A 27962-nucleotide genomic window follows, 5' to 3' on the forward strand; every position below is an offset into this window, starting at 1 on the left:
ATCTGAGAAAGGAATGATATGTTCAGGCCTGAACATGCAATATCTAAAATAAAGGGCAGCCAGACACAGCATCCCTGCGTGCATGAGCCCAGACCTTCCTGTGTTGAGCATGAAAAGTCTGAAGCAGGCTTTTACTCACATTCATTTAAACGGGACTATAACTCTCCATCCAATGGGAGACTGTGCTTTATCAATGTCTCAAACTGTGCAGAGTTTTTACCACTATTCAAGCAAATCTAGGCAAAAGCCTACATGGGAAGGTCAATGTTAATGTGCATGAGGATGAATGAACATGAGGATGTTTTGGCTGCGGCTTGCATGTGCACCCTGTCCTCACTCTTAAGCATTGTATGTTCAGGCGAACACTTGAACATGACTATAATTAAAAGAGAAAACAACACAAAGAGAAAAATCGCCCATACTCACCTTTCGACAACCATACTGACTGCTTGTGTCAGATCTGGGTTTGCGACCTGAAGACGTTTCCATAAAGACCACACAAATTCTTTATCAGCCTAATAATACAAACAGAAAATGAAAGCGTGAAACATGTTGACACTACATTATAAGCTGTACAAAACCTCTACTACACGCAGGTCCCGCTTACCAAACACAATGGTGTTCCTGGAAATAATTCATTTTGTGAGCATTCACATATCAAGTCCATGGTTTCCATTTATTCCTATGGGAACATTTCTAATCAAGGGTTTGTCCGATTTCCCCCTGCCCCACTCCAGTTTCTTCATCCCCATCATTTCAGTTCGCTACATCATTTGCTGAACCCATCCCACGTCTTTTAACCAGTCTATCTCCTAAGAGTCTTTTTTATTTTTATTTTTTAAAAAGAGGCATTTACAAGACTTACAAGGTAGCCAGATGTAGAAAAGCTACACCTGCTGAAATTCCCTCTTAAATACAAAGGTATTTACATACCTTTACAAAGGTTAAGGTCTGTCTGCTTTTGTGGTGGGCCACCATACTCTGCCTGCGCAGCATTTCAGCTTACTCCATCCCCAATAATAAATATCATTTCTTAGAAGCACAGACATCCTAAGGATTCTAAGTTCTAATGGCAGGAAGGCAAGCAACAGGGCACATCCAGCCAGTGTGGTGTAGTGGTTAAGAGTAGTGGACTTGTAATCTGGTTAACCGGGTTTGATTCCCTGCTCCTCCACATGCAGCTGCTGGGTGACCCTGGGCGAGTCACACTTCTCTGAAGTCTCTCAGCCTCACTCACCTCACAGAGTGTTTGTTGTGGGGGAGGAAGGGAAGGAGATCATTAGCCGCTTTGAGATTCCTTAGGGTAGTGATAAAGCGGGATATCAAATCCAAACTCTTCTTCCTCTTCTTCATATGTATAGAGGGCACGGAAAATTTGAATACAGTGGTACCTCGGGTTACATACACTTCAGGTTACATACGCCTCAGGTTACAGACTCCGCTAACCCAGAAATAGTGCTTCAGGTTAAGAACTTTGCTTCAGGATGAGAACAGAAATCGTGCTCCAGCAGCATGGCGGCAGCAGGAGGCCCCATTAGCTAAAGTGGTGCTTCAGGTTAAGAACAGTTTCAGGTTAAGTACAGACCTCCGGAACGAATTAAGTACTTAACCCAAGGTACCACTGTATCTGAACTTTGTTCAAACTGAAAATACCCAAAACGTTTGCTATTAAATATTCTTAATATTATAAGAAGCATTTGGCCTAATAGAAGTAGCAATATTAGCTGGCAATTGTTTAGAATAAAACATCATAAAGGCTTTTCATAAAATTCTTGCACAATTAGCCATCTTTGTAAGATGGCTCTCTAAACGGTTTTGAGAGCCAACTAATTTTTTTCTGAAGCAAGACAAAACCTCCCGTCTGAAATTGGCACAGCAGCCCAGCTCTACAGCTGTCAATGCCTGGGATATATCAATCTTCAATGTGCCCAAGGACTGTTCTGTCTACTCTGCGTATGTTAACGGCACAGAGAGGTCAGCTGAGGTGTACCTTGAGCAGCTGAGAACTTATCTGTGCAGGACAGAACACAGATGTCATTCGGAAGTTCCCTCAAATTTCCTCATTAAAAATAAAATTACCCACACTACCACTGTGTGTCAGAAACAGAAGCTGCTCACTTTGGGAATGTGTGTGCAGGCTGGAAAGAGAGATGTATAAAACATAAATATTTAGAGTGCTTTGGGAACTATATTGAAAGTGAGATGCTCTTCCCAGTGCAGCAAAGCATCTGCAATGATTGCAGGTCAGGCCTCGCACTGGAAAAGTGACAGTTATGAAAGAGAGAGACAATGGGATTGTGCTTCAGTCAAGAGTGAAAATAATTATACCTCATCATCGTCATGTTAGCAGACATATGGAAATGCAGAACAACCCAGCCTCTGATCCCTGCTACTATTGAATACGGTCGTGTCATAATAGGAACAGAGCAGATCCCTACATGCAATATTCAGACATATACCTTCCCTCCCGCCCCACAAAAAGCCCATATGCTATGAAAAGGTAAAAACATCAACATTTATTTAAGACTTCAGTTTAGTACTGTAGGACTATTCAGCCCTCAGCATTTGAGCCCTGGCCTTGAAAACATTTCAGGAGATGCTCACCCTAAACACACATTTTCCACACTTCAGATAGCTGACACAAATTCTTCTCGTAAATTAAAACTGGAACACTGTACTCTTTCAGTTGAAAAGATTTTGAGTGTCAGCACCGGAATGGCTCGCCTTCAGAGAACTACACACATGCATGCCACACAAACATGTTTCTGTGGTGGTTCCTCTTGCAAGAACAGGTAATTCTACTGTGTCCAATCACACCAAAGGAGGACGTGAGAAGAGCCCTGCTATAAGGCCAAAGGCCCATCTAGTCCAGCATCCCTCTGATGCCCAGAGACCTTGCAAGCAGCACATAAGTGCAGCAGCTCTCTCCCTACTTGTGCTGCCCAGCCTCTGGCAGTGGAGGCAGAACACAAGCACCATGGCTAGCAACCTCATCCTCCATGAATGTGTCTAATCTTCTTTTAAAGCCACCCAAGTCAGTGGCCATCACTGCTGTTTATATATATATATATATATATATATATATATATGTGTGTGTGTGTGTGTGTGTGTATATATATATGTATATATATATAAAAATAAATTTATTGATATAAACACATACAAAATACTGTAAAAGTAATAAGTGTAACCAAAATTAATGCATGAAGATAGAAAAAATAAAATGGGGTGGAACAGGGGGTTTAATGGGCTGTTCAAGTGAGTTAACATAGGGAGAAAGGCTTATACCATGTTGAATAAAAAAGATCTGCTTTTAATGAACCGTTATGGAATCTTATGAACGTTATGGACGTTTATGTGTCAAATATTCTGGAAGTGCAATGTCCCATACTTGTGCTAGCCACTTCTCTTGGGAAGGGGTTGAACTTCCAATGGAAGGTCACCAAGAATCTGGCTGCAGCAAGAAGCATAAATACAAGATGTTTGTGCACAATAGGCTCCTACTTCTCACAGGAGCAAATTCTCTAGTTTAGCTATGAACTGTGTGAAGAAGTACTTTCTTTTGCCTGTCCCAAATCTTCCAACATTTAGCTTCATTGGGTGGTACCAAGTTCCATTGTTACAAGACAGGAAGAAAAACTTCAGGTGTTTTTTCCCTCTCTCAGGAAACTGAGATGTGGCAAAATTAGCCACTGGCTGTAAGGGGGCCAGAACAGAGATGGGAAGTCTGCGGGCAAATACAGCCTTCGAACCCTCTCTCCTGCTCTTGGGATTCTCCCCAGCCTGTGGCTCAATTGACAAACCATGAGCCTTCTCCACAGGCCACAAATCACAACATCTCCCTCCTTGAATCCTTCTATCTGGCTGGAATGTGTCCCTGTATTATGAACTTCTCTTATAAAGAAGGCAAAACTTGCTGTTTTCCTTTTACAAATGCAGAGTTCAATGGTAAGCAAATTATTCAGTCTCTGGAAAGCCCCTGCTTCCATTCAGAAATCCAGTACAGTGCAATTGTTACTGGTTTTTGTTACTTTGAATTTCCTGGCATGTTCTGTATGTTGTACATTTGTACATCAAATATTCTCTATTTTTATGTTTTGAATGTCGCTGTAAGCCGCTTTGGGCACAGCTCATTGTAGAAAAGCGGTGTATACGTGAAACAGACTGATCCATCCTCATTGTATACATTGCAGCAGCCTTTGGCTATAAGCAATAAACTTGACTGGCTGACTGACTGATCCATCTTGCCTATCTGAATGAAGAAATGGAAACGTGTGAGAAAATCTCTTAGTTTCACCTGGAATGTAGCCTACAGTACAAAGAGTCACATCAACTGATCTGTTCACTTTTGCCTCTTGCCCCACCAACCCTTCGAAGGTTCCCCAGGAGGGAATGCAGGTTCTCACCTTGGTGAAGTTGGCTGCTATTTATTCACTTACTTCCAGCAGCACAAAAATCCCTCCGCCTGGCACCAAGTTTTGGAGCTACTGATCTAGACCAACTGAAAAGCACACAGAGTCATGGCCATGGTGAATAACATTCTAAAATTAAATGCAGCTCAGAAGCACACTATTCTATCAATTTCCATTATTCCTGAACAGACATATACACACACTACTACTATTTTCCTACAAGAAAAATGTGAACTGTTCTGATACCCTCTCATCAATCCGGTTTCCTGGTGTGCTAATTGAGCCAGAAGCAGAATACTGATACCTCTATTCACATAGAGACACTTCAGAAGCAGAAAGTATTATTTACATCAATATCATGCCCACACTTATTCTACTGAGGATGCCAAAGCTCTCAGGAGGCAACCCTTACACACAAACACTCAGCCATGAGCTCCCTCCAGGCCCCTTGTTTTCCTAGGCTCAAAGCATCCAGCTCTCTTCATTTTTCTTTAATTTGCAGCTGCTAAGCATGAAACCTAAGCACCAAAGCCTCCCAGGAGCAGCATGGAGACCTTCAACAAGAGCAGTCTCTTTCAGGGGCATGCAGGCAACACCCTATCCCAGAGCCAGCGTTAGTCCCATGCACATAGCCCAAGACATACCCAAATAAACTAAAATTCCTGACCAAGTTGCAGTCAATGATATTCCAAGATACGCAGGAGTGAAATCCAACGGGTGTCCTCAGGCTCACAGAAGTTATTTTCATCCAGCAAGTTATTCATTGGTTTATTCCATTTCTGTCCTAGCCTTCCTCCAGGGCAGCTCTGCTAACACTCCCTGGTGTCAGGTGTGCGTGCAGGACCCAGGCCCTATGACCAGGACTGAGGCCTTCCTAAGTTTGTTATGAAGAGGCAAGGCACGGCCCCACAGGTGAGGCCGATTGGTAACTCACAGCACCTGGTGGCAAGAGCTGGGAAGGGATATAAGGTCAGCATTTCCCTTCAGCTCTTTGCCACAGCAACACGTTCGCTGCCTTCTTGCTCCTTGATCTTCAGACCCATGCATTCATGACTCCTTGCTCCATGATCCTCGGACCCCTGCCTTCGTGACTCCTTGCTTCTTGACCCTCGGACCCCTGGCTTCGTGACTCCCAGCTTTATGACCCTCGGACCCTTGGTTTCCCAGCTCCAGGCTTCTGGACTCCTGTTCCTCCTCCCACCCTGCCATCTTGCCCCTGGTCCTGACATCCCCAACCGGGACTTCGATCGCCCGTGAACTGGACTGTGACACCTGGAACCCCCTGACACGCCAGCATAGGATGGAAGGCAGTGGTGGGGCTGCAAGGGGAATGGCAGAAAATGCCTTCCTTCCTCTTGTGTTAGTGGAGGTGTCTGCTGTATCCAAATCCTTCCATGAGCATAAGGATACCAGCTGGAATTCACCCAAGGCACGTGAGCCAAGCTCAGAACTCCATAAAATCAGAACAGCTGGATCAGACCAAACGCCTGTCTAGTCTAGTACTCACAGTACTACCACCCAGATGCCACATGTGGGGCATGAGTGCAATAGCACTCTCCCAGCGTTTGAAATTCAGCAGGCGCCAGGCACATTTTGCACCTGGATATCGGCCAATTGCAACCAAGATGCCAGGATGGAACCTGACATTTCCACCATCTGGTGGAAATGTTAGAAACTGGGATAGAAAAGCTAGGAGACAAATGGCTTCTGGGATCTGGGTTGTGGGCGCCAAAACAGACTGTCTAGTCGCCATTGGGGGTTGGGGTTTGGCAACACTTTTTATTTATTATTTTGATTAGCATGAATTAATATACAATTCACCTAGGTGACACATTGTTGATATCACATTTTAACAGAAATTGTTAATAAATGTTTAATTTGGTGTTTGAAATAAAAATATTGGGACCATACTTCAGTTTTCAAAACACCCTTTGTTGTTAAACTCCTTAACATATTGTCTATCTTTAACATATACTTTGAGGCTTCAAAGCACATACATTTCAGGAATACCCGAGTGTCTGCCAGGCGCAGAAAATGGCACCCACTTTTTTACGTGCATGCAAATGGAGAATCTTTAGGTGCAAAATGTGCCTGGCACCCTGCTAATTTCGAACCCTGTCTGAAGGTGCATGCCTGGAGATCATTAGATCTTGACTGTTTTCACACACGAGCAGCACATCCTGTAGAATTCTATCTGTTATATTTTATCTGCACAATCAGAACGAATTTCAGGAACCAAAAAGTTGTACTGAAAAATACGACTTGCAAGCCATCTGACCCCAAACTGGCAACTAGGCATTCCATTTTTGCAACTGCAACCCGGTTTAAGGAGCCATTTGGCACCTATCTTGTATATCTGAGTTTCTAACATTGCACTCTCCTGGAAATCCAGCCACGACTTTAAGATTCACTGCAAACAGGCAGGGAATTATTGGCTGCACAGAACAAATCTCCAGGGGAAGATGAAAAACTTGCAAAGTCCTGGTATCTGGGCTGGCCAGCTGAATCAGGCTGTATTTTGTTGCCCTTTTTCCTGACCTGATCCCAGAAAAAAGTGAGGACCAGGCTAAGGGACCATCTCAGTGTAACTTATCTTATTGATTTATTTTAACAATTTATAACCCACCTTTTCTTTAAAAAAAAAAATAGTCCAAGACAGCCCATCTAAAGCAATATTTTAAAAATAATATTATTACAGCCAGTTCATATTGCTGCAAATCTCTTAGATCCAAGATTCAAACATAGCATGTTAATTAAGACAGCACTACTACTATGCTTGACTGGATTACTAAACAAACAGAGCTCTTAGGACTTGATCTTGAAAAAGCACTTTCAAATGCTGCAGAATAAAGAACACTTTCAAGTATTTACTTCAGGAGAGCTAGCCAGGAATTTGGCAAACACATTGCCCCTGCAACATAGCTGCAAGGTTTGCTCAACACAGCTTGATTCCTCTTGCTTCTCACTTGCCTCACTGAGTGAAAGAAACTGATGAACATTTGAAAAAATACACAAACAATTGAAACAAGCCACCTGTGAAAGAGCTGAGAAGCACATTTCAGTTCATGTAAATCTTCCATTCTAAAGTCTATGAAGCTTCAAGTAAATGCTCAGGGCCACAAGCAAGTACATCTTTCAGACTGGTTCTTGTTAGAAAAATAGATGAGCGAGGGAGTGGAAGATATGTTCAACAAGGCTTGGGATAGTTTGTGGAGAATAAGGCTATCCATAGCTACTGACCATGATGCCTATACTTCTGAATACCAGTGGCTGGAACTCAAGCAAGGGGAGTATGCTGTTGAGCTCAGGCCCTGCTTACAGACCTCCTGTGGGCACCTGGTTGAACACCATGAGAACTTGCTGCTGGACTGGGTGGGCCACGGGCTATTCTTATACAGCCACCCTCCCATTGATGCACATTCTACTCACTTGTGACCGTGTATATGTACGGCATCAGGAAATACTTCAAACCTGGAAATGGCGGGAGAGAGCTGGAGAGTCCTCGCAGCTCATAAGACCCTCCCTGGATCCCAAAGAGGATGTTGGTGAGGGCGGATGAAGCCCCAAAGAGACCAGAGGCACAGGGGGGCTTATTTACGCTGCTCAGCCTCCCTTCCTAACAGATGATGTGCAGGGTAGTGCAGCAGGAGCAGCAACCGCTTTCCCATGCATCTTCCACCCTCCTGCCAGCCCCAGAGCTCCAATTCTAGTTGCACATATTTTTGGATACAGTACAGTATTTTTGATATGGATTGAAGAAAGCATGGCAGAGAGGGCACTTAAAACATGTTTAGAGGGTGCTCCCAACTTTACACAATTTCACTTACGTGTGTGGGGGCCCGGAGCTTAACCCCTGTGTAAGTGGGAAGTGGCCTGTGTTTTGAATTGGTCTGGACAAAACACTAAGCCATAGCTTGTAGTTTATCTGCACAAGGCTCGCATTCATTCACTTCCCCTTCTCCTCTCCTCCGCTGGCACAGGAGCAAGGATACCAGAACATAAGCAGTGCCCTGCTGGATCAGGCCATAGGCCCATTTAATCCAGCAAGCATCCTATTCTCAAAAGTGGCCAAAAAGAAGCTTGTGGGATGCTTTTAATTCTGTTGAGAATTAACAGTGGATTATTGTCATGCCTGGATCAAAACTATGCTAAGTCTCTACTATAGCTTAGAGAAATATGTTACACCATGGTTTGAGGTTGTTCCCCCCCCCCAAAAAAAAACATCATAGTTAAAATTAACCAAAGTTACCCTACTGCTTCCACACACTGGCAGGGCCTGCCCATATCTTGGATCTTGGGTCTGCTAGCTATCAGCTGGGCTGACCCAGATTAGGGCACTTACTGGGATATGTTTTGGGGTTGTCATTTTGTTTTTATTTTCTTGAGAGTTGACTTTAGCCATTAAGATAGGCTATAAATATTTGAATAAAGATGTGGATTGTACCCTCAATGAGTTACTGTTTCAGAGAACTCAGCATGAACAAATGAAACCTAGTGAAAAAATACATAGAATACCAAAACTACATACATCCCTATGGGTTAACACAGCTATCTTCTAGGTGAGCAAAACTTGAGAAATCAGGATTTCTGCATTTGATCACTGGTTCAGGGAATGGAGTGCATTCTAACGGTCAGAACATCCATTGGACTGATGGGAATCTTTTATTGTTCCTTGCTTCCTAATGATGCTCAGCATTTGCATAGTGTTCATCTGTCTGTAAATTTCAAAGCTGTTTTCAATGTAGAATTTCTGTGAAATCCCAGGAAACAGATAGCCTAGCCAAACATATATACTTGGCACATTCTTTTGAGAGTTGATGTGGCTAAATAGAGAAAATTTAACTGTTAAGCACTCTGTAGATCATTGCAGTGTTGGAACATCATTTATTAGACAACTAATTCAAGAGGCAGAAAATCTGCATTAGGATCTATAGAGAGCCACAGCTTTGGTGATAAGCCACTGATAGAACCACTGATAAGTCTCATAGATCTCAATCCACTATAGCTGCAAAACCTAGGGTTAAAGACAACGATCACTTTAGGAACTATGTGAAACAATCCTATGTACTTAAAGGGTAAAGGTAAAGGTAAAGGGACCCCTGACCATTAGGTCCAGTCGTGACCAACTCTGGGGTTGCGGTGCTCATCTCGCTTTATTGGCCGAGGGAGCTGGCGTACAGCTTCCGGGTCATGTGGCCAGCATGACTAAGCCGCTTCTGGCAAACCAGAGCAGTGCATGGAAACGCCGTTTACCTTCCCGCCGGAGCGGTACCTATTTATCTACTTGCACTTTGACGTGCTTTTGAACTGCTAGGTTGGCAGGAGCAGGGACCGAGCAACGGGAGCTCACCCCGTCACAGGGATTCAAACCGCCGACCTTCTGATCGGCAAGTCCTAGGCACTGTGGTTTAACCCACAGCACCACACTTAGATTGTGCTAAATGATGGGCGATATTCAATTGCACAACAAACTTCTGCTCAAGCAAACAGGGCTTCCTTTTCCTTTTTCCCCTCTTGTAGTACCCAAATTCTGCTCTAGAGCATTGGGGTATTTTCTGGATGGGGGAGAAAGCATCAATAGGAAGAGAGGGAGGGGAATGCCCATCGCTCATCGCTACCTTATAACAATAGGATTAGAAACTCAGAAAATAAGCTTCTATTGGTTTAACACTTCACAGAACTTTTTCAAGAATTAAATTGGGGACTGGGTGTCACACTCTGTATGCCAACTTGTGCTCCTTGGAGGAAAAGTGAAATTTAAAGACAAAACTCATTCCATCAATATGAGAAAGTCAGGTTAATAATTTGGGACAACCCTTTCCTCACAAGTGTTGGAGAAAGCCACTTCTGTCCCACACCCTTCCAAGCATATAATTCCTTGAATAGGCTCGGAAATGACAAATGACAATATTCCACAGGTCTTGGCAACATACTGAAAATATCTGAAATACTAAGGAGAAGAAGAAAAAGGAAATAGGAGGAGCAGTCATGGTAAAAAAAAAGTAGCTTTCAACTCTAAGGACCCTGGCCCTAACCAAATGAAAACTATTCAAAACCGATAATCATCTTGTATATATCTGTATTTTGGGAGAAGAGGAATGAAGAAAAATATTGCAGGTGCTTTGCCACCGTCTGGCAAGTGACAATGGTGTACAGATAGAATAAACTACTTCAAATTTCAACTAGCTTTTCATAAAAATGTTAAAGAATTATGAGCACTGAAGAGTTTATGATCTCACTGCTGAGGTGGTCCTTGTTGACATCAATTTTGTATCAAAGTTTCCATATTTTTAAAGCTTGCATTTGCAAACATGTAGCATCAAAGACAAATAACACTCCCAGTGGGTTCAGGCTTGATGTTCAGCTGTTTCAGAAAGAGAACATGCATGTTTCAGGGGATAGCTGAATATTCATCATTGTACAGAGCCTGAACACCAGGGTCAATTTGTTTGTATTTAATCCATAATGCACTTTTTTTGAAGGCTACTGGTAATGTACTAGTAACTAGCCCAAAGGTTCCCACTTTTCAAAAAGCCAAGCCATGGACCTCTTACTTTTGAAAATGTTGATATTTCTATGGTAGTTTTTGTTATGTAAATGGTGTCACCATATCCTCCAACATGTCCCAAGGCAAAAGAGGGCCACGCATTTTCAGGGCCGTGCACCTATGCAAGTCACATGACACCCACAAGAGCACAGCGCCAGTGCCAGGTTGGCCTAATAAAAGTATGCCCCTACAGTGGTACTTTGGTTTAAGAACAGCTTAGTTTATGAACAACTTGGATTAAGAACGCTGCAAACCCGGAAGTAGGTGTTTTGGTTTGAGAACTCTGCCTTGGAAGCGGAACACATTCTGTTGAGTGTATTCCATTTGTAAATCGAGTCCCCCCCCCTGCAATGGGAAAGCACTCCTTGGTTTAAGAACGCTTTGGTTTAAGAATGGACTTCCGGAATGGATTAAGTTAATAAACCAAGATACCACTTTATAGGGTTGCAGCCTTAAGATACCATGACACATATTTTAAAAATGAATAATAAATACTTGAGTAGATCAGAAGCATGTAAACCCTGAACATCTGAAGACTGTTGGATCTGTCTAGCCAAATATTGTCTATTCTGACAGGCAGCTGTGTATCTTCCCTATAGGAACAGGACTTGCTTCTTGAGATCCTTTAACTGGAGATGATGGGCATGAAGGTAGGAACTTCTGCATCCAAAGCATATGTTCTATCACTGAGCTGTGGTTGCTTTCCAGTATACCAGATACAAGAAGACAAAGGTACAATAGCAGGATATAAGGAAACAGGGAAATTATAGAAAGGTAAATCACATGTTTGCACATAGCCACTCATCTAGCTGCCTGTGAAGAATAAGTATATCCTTCAAACAACCATGCAGGAGCTTTTCTAAACCAGAATCGCGGAAAATAGCATGCCAAAAATTACTAATGAAAGCTTTTTGAAGGAGGCAGCATTGTATCTCTTGTGGTCTTATCTGCAAGTCAGAGCTCAACGGATTATTTTCATCAGTCCTTACTGAAGATGCTGGAAGAGATTCCTACTTTTGAACAACCACTCCAATGAACTGTGTCAATTGGAGGTGACAAAGGAAGCTGGTTTAGAACTAAATGACAAGTTAAAAATAAGTCACCAGGGCTGGATGGCATTCACCCAAGAGTTCCTAAAGAGCTCATATGTGAAACTGCTGATCTTTTAACAAAAATATGCAACTTATCACTAAAATAAATCTTCTTAGAAAAGGACTGGAAGGTAGCCAATGCAGCATCAATTTTTTAAAAAGGATCCAGGGGGGATCCACATAATTACAGACCAGTCAGCCTAACATCTGTCCCAGATAAATTCGTAGAAAACAGGGGGTCCCCTAAGGATCTGTATTGGGACTGGTGCTATTTAACTTATTCATAAATGATCTGGAGTCAAGGGAGAACAGTAAAGTAGCCAGGTTTGCCGATGACACCAATTATTCAGGGTAGTACAGATACTGGAAAGTTTGAAAAAGATTTCTCCAAACTGCTGGATTGGCCAACAAAATGGCAAATAAGACTGAAAAACAGTAAGTGCAAAAAGCAACGCACATAAATTCTGATGGCTGTGCATACCCAGAAAGTAGGTCTTTAAGGGCATAGCAGAAAGCTCACTGAAAGGGGCAAGTAAAGAAAGTACTAGGAATTATTAGGATATGGGTTGAAAATAAACCAAGAATCGGACTTCCGGAGGCGGCGCGACCGGTAATGGCTGCCTTCTCCGAGTAAGGAGAAGGGAGCTCCGCTGTAAACGGGTCGTCCGCTACGGCGAAGCGGAGACCCATTCAGGAAAACCACAGGTGGCAGAAGCCTGTGGTCTCGGGACCCGGCGGGCGCCAGAAGCAGCCCCCAAAACGCTGAAGGGACCCCGTAAGGGGCTCCGGATCGCGGAGGGGGTAGCGGCGCTGTGGGTCGTTGCGCAAACAGCGAAGTGAAGCCGCGTTGCTGTTGCCGGTCAGCGCTGTCCTTTCTTCCTGCAACTTTTCTGAACTTTGGAAACTACAACCCGTGAGTAAATTTGGACATTGAAAACTTTCTGAAACTTTTGTCAACTTTCTGAAACTTTTTGAGAACTTTATGAAACTTTTAAAACTTTTTTAAAAAGTTGAAATCTGGCTGAAAACGGAGTGAGGATAAGCAGGAAGCCCATCTCCCGCTATACTGAACTTTAAGCAAAGAGCAGGAGGAGTGGAGACAAAAAGTTATGCGTTAACTAAATGCTGGCACCCTGTTAAAGCAGTTTTCTGAGTGAAAGACTTTGAGCTATTGACTTTTGCTGGTCATATTCGGGGTGCATGGATATCCTTCTTCTGTGGCACCAGTGGATTATAAAATAAATAAGAATCTCTGGTGCTGGAGCTGCCTGGATGAGCACCAGTTTGCAACTTTGGATACATTGAATTCAGGTTTTGAAACATTCTGAGTTGGAATTGGATACTTTGAAACTGTTGCAGTCAAGGCACTGTAAGAAACACTGTTTTGCTTTAAGTTTTACTCTGCTAAAAATAATACATTGTGGAGGCGATGGACATGGATTTAAATTTATAAGTTTAACTTGGATTTGATCTTTTCCCTGAAGACGTATTAAGCTCCCTCTAGAGGATTTTGGACTTACAGCAGTGACTTTGTTTTACTTTCCCTTTCCCGGCCTCTGTTTGACTATTGTATCTGGGACTCTGCTTTCTCATGGGAACAACTTGGATTGACCTTGGATTACAGATAACTTTGGAATGAGTGGCGCAAGGAGAAGAGGAAGGACTAAACAAACAACTCTAACTTTATCTGCAGCCTCACAGCGTAGATCTTCTGTGCCGGCCTTGCCCTCCACTTTGCCTCCAGACATAGAGGCGGCCTCCCTAATACAGGCAGGGGAGGGTGAGACAGAGGAGCTGCACCTGGGAGATATGGCTTCAGGGACAAGTAGCTCTGTCTTGGAGAAAATTTTGGAGAAACTGGAGGCTCTGGACAAGAAGGCTGATTTGCATACAGCTAAAATTGAACAGAACACAGAAAGCTTGAATAAGCTGACTGGACAAGTTGCACAGAATGCCCAGTCTATTGGAGAATTAAAGGAGGCTGTAGGTGAAAATCGTAAACTGGCTGAAGATACTAGTCAAAGATTGGAAGAACTTGAGAAAGAAGTAAGACCACTCAGCAAACAAGTTGGAGAACATCAGATTTACTTTTTGATGACAGAACTGCGAAACAGGGAGACCAACTTGAGGATACGGTCAATACCAGAGGTGGAAGAAGATAATTTTATTGAATTTCTAACTAAGGAATTTGCCAAGTTTTGGAAGTTAGAGGAAAAAGACTTTAAAATTGTATCTGCTTTCAGGCTTGGCAGAGTCAGAAGGACAGAGAAGCCCAGAGATTGTTTGATAACACTGAGATCAAAGGAGGAAAGGGACAAGATTTTGGGCCTGCACTACGAAAAGTCACTAGACATTTTGGGCAAGAGAATTGAAATCTACAAGGACATTCCTAAGCAGTTGCTGGACCTTAGATCTAACTACACGGAATTGGCAAGACTGTTGAGAAGCAACGCAATTATCTTCAGGTGGGAGTTTCCACAAGGATTATCCTTTACCTACAGAGGGAGAAAGATCAAAATCAAAACAGTGGAAGATAGAGACAAGTTTTTGGGAGCACACGGAGAAGACCTCCACAAAGGACTTGGATTGCCAGCGCCAGAACTTCCAGGGGAGCCCGCCCCCTCGGATCCTCAAGGACCGGAGAACAAGGTACCACCCCAGAAAGAATAACCAGACCTATCCAGGATGTCTCTGCAGCTTTTGAGCTGGAACATAAATGGCTGTAACAGTCCCGAAAAAAGGTCTAAAATTTTTCATATTTTAAAAAAGGAACAATTGGACATTATATGCTTACAAGAAACACATGTGATTAGGCTCCATAGAAAGGTGTTAATAAATAAAAGGCTTGGTCAAGAATTTATATCATCGGATACAGTTAAAAAGAGAGGTGTAGTGATCTATGCAAAAGAGAGCCTTTCACCAAAATTTCTCTTTAAAGATGAAAGTGGAAGAATCCTCGCAATAGAAGTACAGTATCAAGGAGAAAAAATTTTGATATTAGGAATTTATGCTCCAAATGAAGGAAAATCGGATTTTTATAAGAAGTTGCACGAGACCATGCTGGATTATCTGGATTACAACAACGTCATCATGATGGGGGACATGAACGGGGTCGTATCAACAAATATGGATAAGTCACAGAACCAGAACATTACTAAAGAGGGAAGACTACCTAAGACCTTTTTTGAAATGACTGACAATATGGACTGGGTTGACATCTGGAGAGTTAGAAACCCCCTGGGAAGAGAAGGAACATTCTTTTCTGAAGCTCAACTGACTTGGACACGAATCGACCAAATATGGATAACTAGAAGTCTGGCACCTAAGGTGAGGAAGGTGGAAATCTGCCCCAAAACATGCTCCGACCATAACGCCTTGAGAATGGATATGACATTGATCCCAATCGGCTCCTTTAGATGGAAGATGAATGATGGCCTGTTTAGAGACCAAAGAATTGTAAAGAAGGCCCAAAAAACCTTAAAGGATTATTTTGAGATTAATTTGAACACTACGGTGGAAAAAAGAACTATCTGGGATGCAAGTAAAGCTGTGATGAGAGGGTTCTTGATTCAACAGAATTCCTTAAAGAAAAGACTGCAAAATGAAAAGAAAGATAAAATTCTGGAAAGTATCAAAGAGTTGGAGAAGAAGTTAAGATCTAACCCGAAGTCCCAACCGATTCTGAGAGAAATTAAACTTTATCAGGCGCAATATTCCAAGCTGATAAATCAGGAAATAGAATGGAAGATTAAAACAATGAAACAAAAAACTTTTGAATCGGCAAATAAATGTGGGAAACTGCTAGCTTGGCAGTTGAAAAGGAGACAAAGATTAAATACAGTAACAAACTTAGAGGTTGAAGGAAGGAACATTCAGAACCCGGGAGAGATTAGAAAGTGCTTCCAGAGGTATTTTAAAAAGTTATATACTCAAGGGCCACAAGATGAAATAGAGATTACACAATTTTTGGAGAGAAATGGATTAGCAAAGCTGTCAGAAGAAAATAGAACAATTTTAAATGGCAAAATAACACGACAAGAGATTGAACAGGCCATCCTGAGTCTGAAACAGGGCAAATCACCAGGGCCAGACGGACTGACCTCTAACTACTATAAGACATTGAAGGATTATTTGATACAACCTTTGTTGGAGGTCAGTAATGAAATAATGGAGGGGAAGAAGGCGCCTGAATCGTGGAAAGAAGCATTTATCACATTGATTCCAAAGTCAGAAACTGAAAAGACACAACTCAAGAATTACCGTCCCATCTCCCTTTTAAATGTGGATTACAAAATATTTGCAGATGTTTTGGCACAAAGATTTAAGAAAGTTTTAAGTGAGATAATCCATAAAGACCAGGCAGGCTTTCTCCCGGGCAGACATATGTTTACTAACACAAGGAACATCATAGACATATTGGAACTATTACAAACAAACATAAACACTAAAGCAGTTTTAATTTTTATAGACGCGGAGAAAGCCTTTGACAACATATCTTGGAAATTTATGAAGGGGAATTTAAAAGAAATGGGAGTGGGACGGGGGTTTGAGAACGGGATTGAGGCAATATATTCAGAACAAAAGGCTAAACTGATAGTTAACAATGTGGTTACAGAAGAGTTTAAAATTGAAAAAGGTACACGACAAGGCTGCCCGATTTCCCCATTACTGTTTATTTCGGTTCTGGAAGTGCTCCTGAATATGATTAGGGGGGACCGGTTGGTGGAAGGGATTCAGGTCGGAGCGAAACAATATAAACTTAAAGCTTTTGCAGATGACCTAGTTCTGACATTACAGGAGCCGGAGTCTAGTCTGAAAAGAGTACTACAACTGATTCAAAACTTTGGTCGAGTGGCAGGATTTAAGTTAAATAAGCAAAAAACTAAAGTTTTGGGGAAAAACGTGACAGATATTGAGTTGGAACAGCTTCAGAAAGAGACAGAACTAAATGTGGTTAAAAAAGTTAAATACCTAGGGGTAAACATAACAGCAAAAAATCTGAGTTTATTTAAAGATAATTATGAAAAATGTTGGTCAGAGATTAAGAGAGACTTGGATAGTTGGTCAAGACTAAAACTTTCTTTGTTAGGCCGAATAGCTGCCATCAAGATGAATGTATTGCCAAAAATGTTATTTTTGTTTCAGACACTGCAGATTGTAGACAAGACAGAGTGTTTCCGGAAGTGGCAGAAAGATATTTCTAAATTTGTCTGGCAGGGCAAAAAGCCCAGAATCAAATTTAAAATATTAACAGATGCGAAAGAAAGAGGGGGCTTTGCCCTGCCAGATTTAAAGTTGTATTATGAAGCTGCAGCTTTCTGCTGGTTAAAAGATTGGTTACTTCTTGAAGATACGGATGTCTTGGATTTGGAAGGTTTTAATAATGCGTTTGGATGGCATGCATATTTATGGTATGATAAAGCTAAGATAAATAAGGCCTTCAAGAACCATATTGTCAGAAAATCAGTTTTTAATGTCTGGACAAAATATAAAGACTTACTGGAGAATAAAACTCCGAGGTGGCTGTCACCCCTGGAGGCTAAGGCTCGGAAAAGAGCCAATATGGAGGCCAACTGGCCAAAATATTGGGAGATAATAGAAAAGGATGGTGACAACTGGAAATTGCAGAGTTTAGAAAAGATGAGAGACAAAGTGCGAGACTGGTTACACTATGCTCAGATTAAAGAAGTGTTTAAAAATGACAAAAAGTTAGGATTCCAAGTGGAAAAGTCAAAATTAGAAACTGAACTGTTAGAACCTAAGACTAAGGTACTTTCAAGAATGTATAACTTGCTGCTGAAATGGAACACACATGACGAAATGGTAAAATCAACAATGATAAAATGGGCGCAGGATATTGGGTATAATATTATGTTTGAAGATTGGGAAAGGTTGTGGACCTCTGGGCTGAACTTCACTGCATGTAATGCGTTGAAGGAAAATGTGATGAAAATGATGTATAGATGGTACATGACCCCTGTTAAACTGGCTAAAATATACCATTCGTCTGATAGCAAATGTTGGAAATGTAAGGAAAATGAAGGAACATTTTTTCACCTCTGGTGGACCTGCCCTAGAGTGAAGGCCTTTTGGGAGAAGATATATAATGAATTAAAAAAGGTGTTTAAATACACCTTTACTAAGAAACCAGAGGCCTTTCTCCTGGGTATTGTCGGCCAGAGTGTGTTAAAAAAGGACAGAACATTCTTTTTGTACGCAACAACAGCAGCAAGAATATTAATTGCTAAGAATTGGAAAACTCAGGAGCTACCCACTGTGGAAGAATGGCAGATGCAACTGATGGACTACATGCAATTAGCCGAGATGACCGGCAGAATTCGAGACCAGGGAGAAGAAAGGATGGAAGAAGACTGGAGGAAATTTAAGATTTATTTACAAAAATATTGTAATTTGGCTGAGTGTTGAATTGGATGCCAGTGCAGACAATTGTCTACCATTAAATTAGATTTAAGGCTGAATTATATGTCAAATCAAATTAAGATTATTAATTAAGATGAGTTAAATGATAATTTGTTTGAAATTAATTTAATAATGATGTAAGTGTATGCGGGAGGTGTGGGGGAGTCCCATGTAACAATTGAGAGATGTTAAATGGACAATGATAAGTTGTGCTTATCTAATATATGCTTTATTTGAAAACTTCAATAAATATATTATAAAAAAAAAAAAAGAAAATAAACCAAGAATCACAATGCTGTCAGAGAATTGGAAAATATACCCAAAAAAAGACTTAGATGAAGGAGCCCCCAGTGGCACAATGGGTCGGTGTGTCTGGCTGTTAACCAGAAGGTTGGTGGTTTGAGCCCAACCAGGGACAGCTGTGGGCAGGATTCCTGCATTGCAGGGGTTGAACTAGATGCCCCTTGGGGTCCCTTCCAACTCTACAATTCTATGAGGCCAGCTGAGGGGAGTGGCATAAATGCCACTGTGCCGTGAGAGAGGATGTGCCACTAGTGGACTTCTACAGGTCGTAGGGAAGGACAAGGCAAGGCAGCCTAAGATTCAGAGGATCCAAAGACCCAACATTATCCTGACACATCCACAAATCAGGCCGGGAGCTGACAGTTAATTTTCCTCATACTGGTGGCAATTGGGAGAAAGGAGGAAAAAAAGAGAGGGGAGTAACTGGACAGCAGATTCAGGGAACACAAACACAAAAGAATACATGCAATGCATAAATAATGTAAGGAATTCAATGACACACAATGAAGCAATAGCCACAAGATTGGCTTTTTTAATTCACAGATGCATCAATGGCTATTAGTCATGATAGCTTAAAACAGAAGCTGCATGTTCAGAGAAAGGTGACCTCTGCCTATGAAATAAAATAGGGGATGATCATCATCAAACACTGCATTTGAGATTCTTAGATGCAGCTAGCTGCCCTTTGAGAATATGTTTCACCAGCTAGGATTTCTACTTCATCCAGCAAAGGAGTTATTACTGACTTGCAGTACCAGGCTGTCATAGGCAGCAATGTCACACATAATACCAGAAGGCATTTTACATACACCGCTAAAATAAAATGTGGAATTTAAACAACCATACAGAGAGCTTGCAATATGAAAGTGGTATCACATATTTGTATCAGGGAGCTAACATTAGGCTGATTGAGATGGCAGGTGCAGGGAGCAGTGGTGAAAAGGTGGAGGCGCAAGTCACATGTGCCACCTGGTCTGCCATGCGCCCCCTAAGCTAACCCCTATTGATGATGTCGTCCCATCATCAATACTTACTACAGTGGTACCTCAGGATGTGAACGGGGATCCGTTCCGGAGCCCCGTTCGCATCCTGAAAAGAACGTAAGACGTGACTACGTGACTGCGCGTCTGCGCAGGTCGCGTTTCGCTGCTTCCACGCATGTGCGTGACGTCATTCTGACCATCTGTGAATGCGCGAGCAGCAAAACCCAGAAGTAACACACTCCATTACTTCTGGGTCGCTGCGGAGCGCAACCCAAAAATACTTATCCTGAAGCGTATTTATCCCGAGGTATGACTGTAATGAGGTTCCATACCTGTGATACGTGCATTTAATAATATTTAACTTTTTCAAGTTGCTCTAGCAGCATTCACATGTAACATTCACCAAGTGGTGGAGTATCTGTGTATACAACAGTGGTGGTGTACAAATCAGTCAGAAGACACTTGCACACAAGCGCAAGTGTAGAACACAGCACCTGTGTTCGGAATAATGTGTGAACAAGCCTTTTGTAATGTTCATATGCAGGGGAGTCAACGAGACTGCATGGGAATTTGCCTCGGTACTGGATTTTCTCAAGCAGTGGAACCAAAGCTGCAGACCAAAACGTACTTATGGCAGGCTTCTCAGCTTCCATATGAAAAATCATAAGGCCCTTACGAAGAAAGAAGCCGTCTCAATAACTACTTCTTGTTTCCCTTCCTTATAGTGTGTAGCTTGGCTTACTTGCCTGAGTCATCAGGGACTACAGTGGTACCTCCGGTTACGAACTTAATTTGCTCCGGAGGTTCATTCTTAACCCAAAACCGTTCTTAACCTGAGTTGCACTTTCACTAATGGGGCCTCCCACTGCCGCCGCATGACTTCTGCTCGCATCCCGGGGCAAAGTTCGCCACCAGGAGCATCTACTTCCGGGTTAGTGGAGCTCGTTACCCGAAGCATTCGTAAGGAGGACAGTATGTAACCCGAGGTTCCACTGTATTTGCTCTGCATTCACTTTTTTGTTCTCCTGGCACAACTGATCCCTCTTCAGCGTGTGGCTCCTACGGCATGCCTGATGGGGCATGCCCAGGGTTCGAGCCCCACAAGGAGTGAAAGATTCCTGCAAAGATAACCCCTGGGGGTCCCTCCCCACTCTACAATTCTAGGACTCGTAAATTCTAGGACCAGGCAGAGGGCCTTCTGGGTAGTGGCGCCCTCCCACCAGATGTCAAGAAAATAAACAACTATCTGACTTTTAGAAGACATCTGAAAACAGCCCTGTTTAGGGAAGTTTATAATGTTTGATGTTTTATTCTGTTTAATATTCTGTTGGGAGCCACCCAGAGTGGTTGGGGAAACCCAGACAGATGGGCGGGGTATAAATAATAAATTGTTATTATTGTTGTTATTATTATCATATAATCTCGTCTGGAACGAACAAATTCAAAGGTTGGAGAGCTGTCGGTCAGGGATGCTTTAGCTGAGATTCCTGCCTGGTATTGGGGGGGGCGGGTTGGACTAGATGACCTCTGGGTAGATTTCCCCACTCTACAATTCTAGGACTCATAAATTCTATGACCAGGCAGAGGGCCTTCTCGGTAGTGGCACCTGCCCTGTTGAACGCCCTCCCATCGGATGTCAAGCAAATAAACAACTATCTGACTTTTAGAAGACACCTGAAGACCGCCCTATATTGGAAAGTTTTTTAATGTTTGATGTTTTATTGTGCTTTTAATTCTGCTGGGAGCCGCCCAGAGTGGTTGGGGAAACCCAGACAGATGGGCGGGGTATAAATAATAAATTGTTATTATTATTGTCGTTGTTGTTGTTATCATATATACTCCAGTCTGGAATGAACAAATTCAAAGGTTGGATGTCAGTCTGTCAAGGATGCTTTAGCTGAGATTCCTGCCTGGCACGGAGGGTGGGTTTGGACTGGATGACCTCTGGGGGCCCTCCCCACTTCAGAACGCCATGATTCCGTGAATCTCCTTCTTTGGAGATTTTAAGCAGAGGTTGGATGGCCGTCTGTCAGGGATGCTTTAGCTGAGACTCCTGCCTGGTCGGGGGGGGGGCTGGGGTTGGACTGGATGACCTCTGGGGACCCCTCCCCACTCCACACAAAGCTGCGATATTTTCCCCTGCTGCCTACCTGCCTGCCTGCCGAGTGGATGATGGGTTTAGGAGTGAGGGAGGCCCTCCTCTCCCCCGACGCCCTGCGCCCCTTCCTCCTCCTCCGCCCCCGTACCCACCTGGCACTGGCTCAGCTCCTCCGTCAGGCCCCGCACTTCTTCCTCCAGGGCCAAGACCCGCGACGATGCTGACGCGGCGGGAGCCGGACTCTTCCTCCCCCCTTTGGAAGAAGAAGCCATGCTGAGGAGAAAACCCTTAATTGTAGGGGGGGGGAGCGGCAGTTGGGGGGGCTACAAAGATGAACCTTCGCCTCGCGCGCCACTGAAAATCGAAAGCGCGCCTGCGAACCAATGAGACGAAGGGCTCCGCCGAAGCCCCGCCTCCTCCTCGTCGTCGTCCCGCCTCCCTCTCGCGTCCTTCTTCTGCCCGCTTTTGCTTGCTTTCGAAATGTGTTTCTCCAGAGCGGGAGGGAGCGCGGGCGGCGATAGGAACCACAGGAAAAAGCACGCCGCGTCCCGCATCGCCCGTTTAACGGCTGCTGAGCGGGGATTGGGGGGAGCGGAAGGGGGAAGTGCTTTCTTTTTTTAATGCCCCCTTTGTCGCTACAGCGCATGCGCAAGTTTTCGCGCCTCAGACTCCCGCTCTTTTTCCTGTGCGTCTCCTCAGTCTGCGCTTTCGCCGCTTCTGTTACCTCTGAAGAGATACTTGGGACAGAATTTTTTTTGGTGTTCTGTTTGGAAATAAGCCCAATTTACACTAAGAGGGATTTGGAAAAAAAGTTGTTATATTCTATTAAATTTCAAAAACTTTCACATATACACCCAAAAACGTAATAAATTTCCCTTTGGTTCGGCTTCCCCTCCCGTGTTGTTTTTAATTTCCTCCCCCTTGAACAATTCGTTATCTCAGAGCTTTCCAAACAGTGTTACTAGGTGTGTCCCCACACATTTCAATATTACAATTTATGCCTATGTCCGTATCTCTTATAAGGGGTTAGTTTATAACCTCCAGTTGGCTTGTAAAACCTGAAATGCTGCGTGTCTAAAAAGTCTGTCAAAAACGTGAAAAGTTTGGAAAACTGCCTTACCTGCTGGATAAGGTATATCTGCATATACACACTGGGGTTATAACTTTTAGACTTTTTCCAAAAAAAAAAAGAAAAGGCTTGATTTCCAGTATCATAAAGGGGTGAACTTTTGCTTAGAAACACTGAAAGGGTGGCTAGTTCTCCTCAGCTGTGAAAAAAGGTCACCCTGAAATGAAAAGTCAAACTCACCCTATGTGTAACATTACAGTGGTACCTCTGGATCCGTACTTAATCTGAAACTGTTCTTAACCTGAAGCACCACTTTAGCTAATGGGGCCTCTTGCTGCTGCTGCGCCGCCGCTACACGATTTCTGTCCTCATCCTGAAGCAAAGTTGTTAACCCAAGGTACTATTTCTGGGTTAGCGGAGTCTGTAACCTGAAGCGTATGTAACCCGAGGTAGCACTGTACTCATAAGTATTTTCACTTGAAGGCCCCGCTGGAGGGGTCCATGGCAGAGAGGCTGCTCCACAATGGATGGAGGAGAAGGTAGTGCCAACCTCGTGATTAACAAAAGGTTTGTGTCTGAAGCGGAGATAGGCAAAGGCAGGAAGAATGGGAGAAGGTTCGGAAATCCGAAGACCCTGAAGAATGCCCTGAGGATGTGCACAACCCCCAATCGCTCTACAAAAGGCTCCAGGAGCAGAAGGACAAGAAGCAGCAGGAGCTTGAGGAGCAGTTCAAGTTCAAAAACATGGTCAGAGGCCTAGACAAAGAGGAGACCAAGTTTCTCGATGAGGTTTCTCGGCAGCAAGCGTTAATAGAGAAGCAGCGACGAGAAGAGGATCTCAAGGAGCTGAATGAGTACTGTTATGTACTGAAGTTCTCACCCTGGGCCAGCAGGGCAATACTGTAGATAGTTTTCACTCAGGTCTGCATATGCAAATAAGGAATTAGGTGACGTTCAGTGATTGGATATGTACAGAAAGTTGTTACTGTTGCTTTGTAGTTGAGCTCTATATAAGCAGGTTGGCTAAACCCTTCAGCCCAGTTCTGTTCTGGCCTGTGAATAAACAAGTGATGTTTGAAGAATTGCTGTGTCGTCTGATATGTTCGCCCACAACTTAACAAGTACAGAAGCACTTTGTCAAAGGTGGGGGTCAGTGCCGACCTGAAGGAGGAGGCAGACAAGGAACTGCTGGTGAAATCAGCAGAAAACAAGAGCAAGTTCTCATAGGCAAAGCTGTTGGCTGGAGCTGTGAAAGAAGGTGCCAACAGTGTGAAAAGACTGAAACTCGATCCAGATCCTGACCATGACAAGACTCCAGAAAAGCCGCCCTGTGTTTCTCTGAGCAGCGGCTCCATGAGCGGCTCTGCCCTCCACTGGCTGCCATCTGCATTGGGATCCTGCTGGGCCTCGGGGCCTACTCTGGGAGCAGCGACTCAAAAGTCCAGCTCAGACAGCGAAGGGACCATCAACTCCACCAGAAAGATCGTCTCTCCATGTTTCGGGGAAGCAACTTCTTTGATGCTCCGCTGTAGGCATCTCCCCAGCCCCTTAGAAGCATGGGTAGGGATGCTCATCATTTCTCTGTTTCCATCCCAACCGTCCCCTAGACTCGCAACTTCTGTTCTCCTGTCTTTTATTTTCCAGAGAATACCAAAATAATGTACTGAATCAGTCTTTGTGCGTGTCTCTCTTCATATCCCCTGTCCTTCTCTCCACTCTAAGACTTGTGTGCAGTTTGGGAGGGAGTACAGATTAGGGGCATAGCTGTCAACTTTCAGATTTGAAAATAAGGGATCAGCAGCCTCACCTGTCCCGGGGACAGTCTATGGGATATCTAACAATCCGGGATAGCAGTGGGAAATGGCGCTGGAATAAGGGAATTTCCCACAAAAAAGGGGAGGTTGACACCTATGATTGGGGGAGACATACATCTTCAATATCCATAAAATCTAGAAAAGTATCCATTGTACCAACAACAACAAAAGACTTGAGGCTTCTGAGGTTTACAGATGAGGACAGGAAATTCCTTGTATTTTAAAAAAGATTCCATGAATGAAAAGATTGTTTGCTGGGGGTGTTCCAAGCTGGTTTTACAAAGACACATTTTTAGGGTGTAGGTGTCTGGCAGGTGCTGACATATGGGTTGGATCTCTCTCTCTCTTTAGTTTTTAAGTATTGGTTTTGTTGTGGGGAGAATGCAAAATCGAGCAGATGGTAATGTGGATTGTCACGACACTGTAACAATGTTTTAGTGTTGCATCTGATTAAAGAACTCCTAAAAAAATAAAAAAAAGTATTTTCACTTTTAAAAACTTTAGGGAACTGTTCAGAACTTTTACAGCTACATGGAAGTTCCTAAAATATTTGAGGAATTTAATATTTGATGAATTATTGCATTTTAATATTTTGCTGGAAGAAGCGTGGTTGGGGAAACCCAGCCAGATGGTTGGGGTTATAAATAATATGTGTTGTTGTTGCTGTTGTTGTTATACTGTTTAGAATGTTTTAGAAAAATCCAAATATTGGTATTGAGAAAGAGTGTGCCATCCAAGTGATCCAACTCTCCACTATGACCTGTCCATCTTGGGTGGCCCTGCACGGCATAGCTCATAACTTCTCTAAGTTATTCAAGCCCCTTCGCCACGGCAAGGCAGTGATCCATGAAGGGGGCATAACTCCATACCTTCCAGCATTTATCCAATGAAATTAGGGACGATCTATTCCATAATACTAATGGTGGTGATGATGCTTTTATTATTTATACTCCTTTTAAAGCCATCCAAGTTGGTGGCCATCATTTGCACTTCCCAAAGCAGCATTTGCTCTTAGCGTTCAAAATGGAGTAGGAACTAGTAAAGATGCAAGATCCATTTTCTGAATAAGAAGGGCAATGCTTTGTCAACCTGATAGGTACAAATTGGAATTAAGCGTGTGTGCCGGCAGCGTGCCCTGCTTAACTCCGTGAGGCTTTTGAGTAGGGTTGCATGGCACTCACAGGATCTTGCCTTGTAATCTTAATGCTTCCAAAAAAACTGAGCTAGGTAATAAATATATACCTTTGCAACAGATAGATGATGACCTGCCAGGGAACGAGTTTTCCAAGGTCATGCCTCCAGTTCATGGTTACATAGAGATTTCGCAGATTTCGTGCATCAGCATTCTGTCTACCAGACAACATTTGTGTGAAGTTAGCTCAATATCTACCTTATAGTTACTTCAAAATGCGTTCATAAGGGACATAAAGGTGTGTGGGAACAACATTTTATGACAAAGAAGAGCTGTTTCGGTAGTTTTGAAAAAGAGAAGGTTTAGAGCAGAGGTGGACTTTAAACCATTTGTGGTCTGAGGTCCATAACTGGACCTCCACTCCATGTTTTATAGGCCACCCACTCAGCTGTGATATAAAAGAGAAAGTGCTCTTGTGTGCAGGAGAAAGCAACCAGATTCCAGACACACACCCTCCGCTACTGCTGTTGTGATTTTTATGGACCTTCATGAAATTTAATTGCATGCCCTTGGCGTATGCCAGAATTCAGAAAACGAAGTTAAATTTAGACAAGACTACTATTATGCTTGATAATAGGAGGCTGTTTTCATAATGGCTGCAACCTGAAATACATTTTAGTAAAGCTGCACAGGCAAGGCATAAGGATGTTTCAAGTTACAGCCTCCAACCTTGGCAAGGCTTCACAATCTTTAAACTAGTCTGCAAGGCTCGCTCCAACATTCAGCTCTGAAGGGAATGCAAGTCTCTGTAGCCTTCAATGATTATTGTCCTACATTCCAGACATAAGAGCAGGAAGAAATGGTTACAAATGAAAGTGTCGTGGAATGGTCAATAAACCACACAAGGCGGCTGGGCTGGAAGGAAAGAGGAAGATAAGTTGTTATTAGTCACTTCTAGATCAAAGTCTGGTGGTACCTCCCCATCCTACATACTTGTCATTAATACAAAGCCTGGAGGGAGTCCATCAGCTGGAGGTAATTAAATGGAGGAAACAAATATCACAACTGGACTGTCCTAGCAAAAGTATTTGTGTTTAAATGATCCAAAGGAGAGAGTAGGACAGAGTTTGGGAAGTGCTGTTTATTTGCATTTTAAACACAGTCAAGCTTAAAAAGAGGGTGAGGTTTGACCCTGCACAGGATGTGTAGGCTGTCACAAAAAATAAAAATGAGAATGTTACCTGCTAGGGAAAGGATTGGTCGGGAAGTGGAACAAATTAGATTACTGTTCTCTGAGGAGTCAAAAGTACATGGCCACCCAAAAGAACAATGCTCTTCTTAACCTAAGGCGTGTACTTGGAAGGGACAGCAAAGTCCACGGCCACCCAGGCTTGATGCATTGTGCAGAGGACACCCCTAAGATCTGCCCTGCCCTTAGGGATGCCAGCTGAGAATGCACACCCACACATCACACCCTCACTATCCCCTTCTCGGGGGACTAACAGAATTCAGAACACAGAATTCAGAGCCCCCCCACATGGATGCATGCACACAAAATAGTGTGTTCCTAACGTATGAACATTAGGATGGTAGCCAAGTTCTGCACACTTGAGAGCTGCTGTGTACAAACTGACCTTCTCAAGCACAGTCAGATTCTTTAATAAATTTGGTGCCACATCTGTACACATGCTTGGGGCCAAAGCATATGTGATGTAGGACATCCATGATCACCCACTTTTTTTGCTTTCATTAATTAGCACATCCCCACAACCGCTTTGAATAATGGGGAAATTGCCCCGATGGGTACAGTGTCTTAATCTGAATTCTTTTCCCAAACTAAATCATCCCGCATCCCCACAAAACTGCTGTTGGCTATGGGAAATCCTGATCAGGATCAGCTGCATACAAATATATGCAGTTGCACATTGTGTACATAATCAAAGATTAAGACGTACCCCTATATCTTACAACTGAACTGTTTTTCTATTCCTTATAAGTGAAACTGTGGCTGCCAGTGGCGTAGCGTGGGGGGTGCCAGGGGTGCCGGCCGCACCGGGCGCAACATCTGGGGGGGGCGCGAGTCCAGAGGGCCC

The 27962-nt window shown here is 43.2% G+C and overlaps 1 protein-coding gene and 1 pseudogene across 4 annotated transcripts in view; one reads left to right on the forward strand and one right to left on the reverse strand.

Moving 5' to 3' along the window:
* The window catches only part of CNTLN (centlein), a 171497-nt gene extending 149026 nt beyond the window's left edge, over nt 1–22471 (reverse strand). For 2 of the 3 annotated variants that reach the window (XR_014542968.1, XM_083592878.1), the window contains exons 1-2: nt 22007–22394; nt 427–515 (exon numbers count right to left, since the gene is read on the reverse strand). Coding sequence is in view for 2 of the 3 variants with exons in the window: in XM_083592878.1 (XP_083449004.1) it covers nt 427–515; nt 22007–22126 (209 nt within the window). In the remaining variant the exon portion in view is untranslated. Of the gene's footprint in view, nt 1–426; nt 516–22006 lie in introns of all 3 variants that reach the window. The other variant, XM_083592879.1, reaches the window with a different exon arrangement.
* A 935-nt stretch (nt 22472–23406) lies between these two features.
* Nucleotides 23407–24591, forward strand: LOC310753013 (PSME3-interacting protein-like; annotated as a pseudogene). Its single transcript has 2 exons — nt 23407–23778; nt 24046–24591. The product of its transcript is annotated as a PSME3-interacting protein-like (transcript).
* The last annotated feature ends 3371 nt before the right edge of the window (nt 24592–27962 follow it).

The sequence above is a fragment of the Podarcis filfolensis genome (genome assembly GCF_964270895.1).
Source record: "Podarcis filfolensis genome assembly, chromosome: 17".
In the NCBI taxonomy this organism is placed as follows: domain Eukaryota; kingdom Metazoa; phylum Chordata; class Lepidosauria; order Squamata; family Lacertidae; genus Podarcis; species Podarcis filfolensis.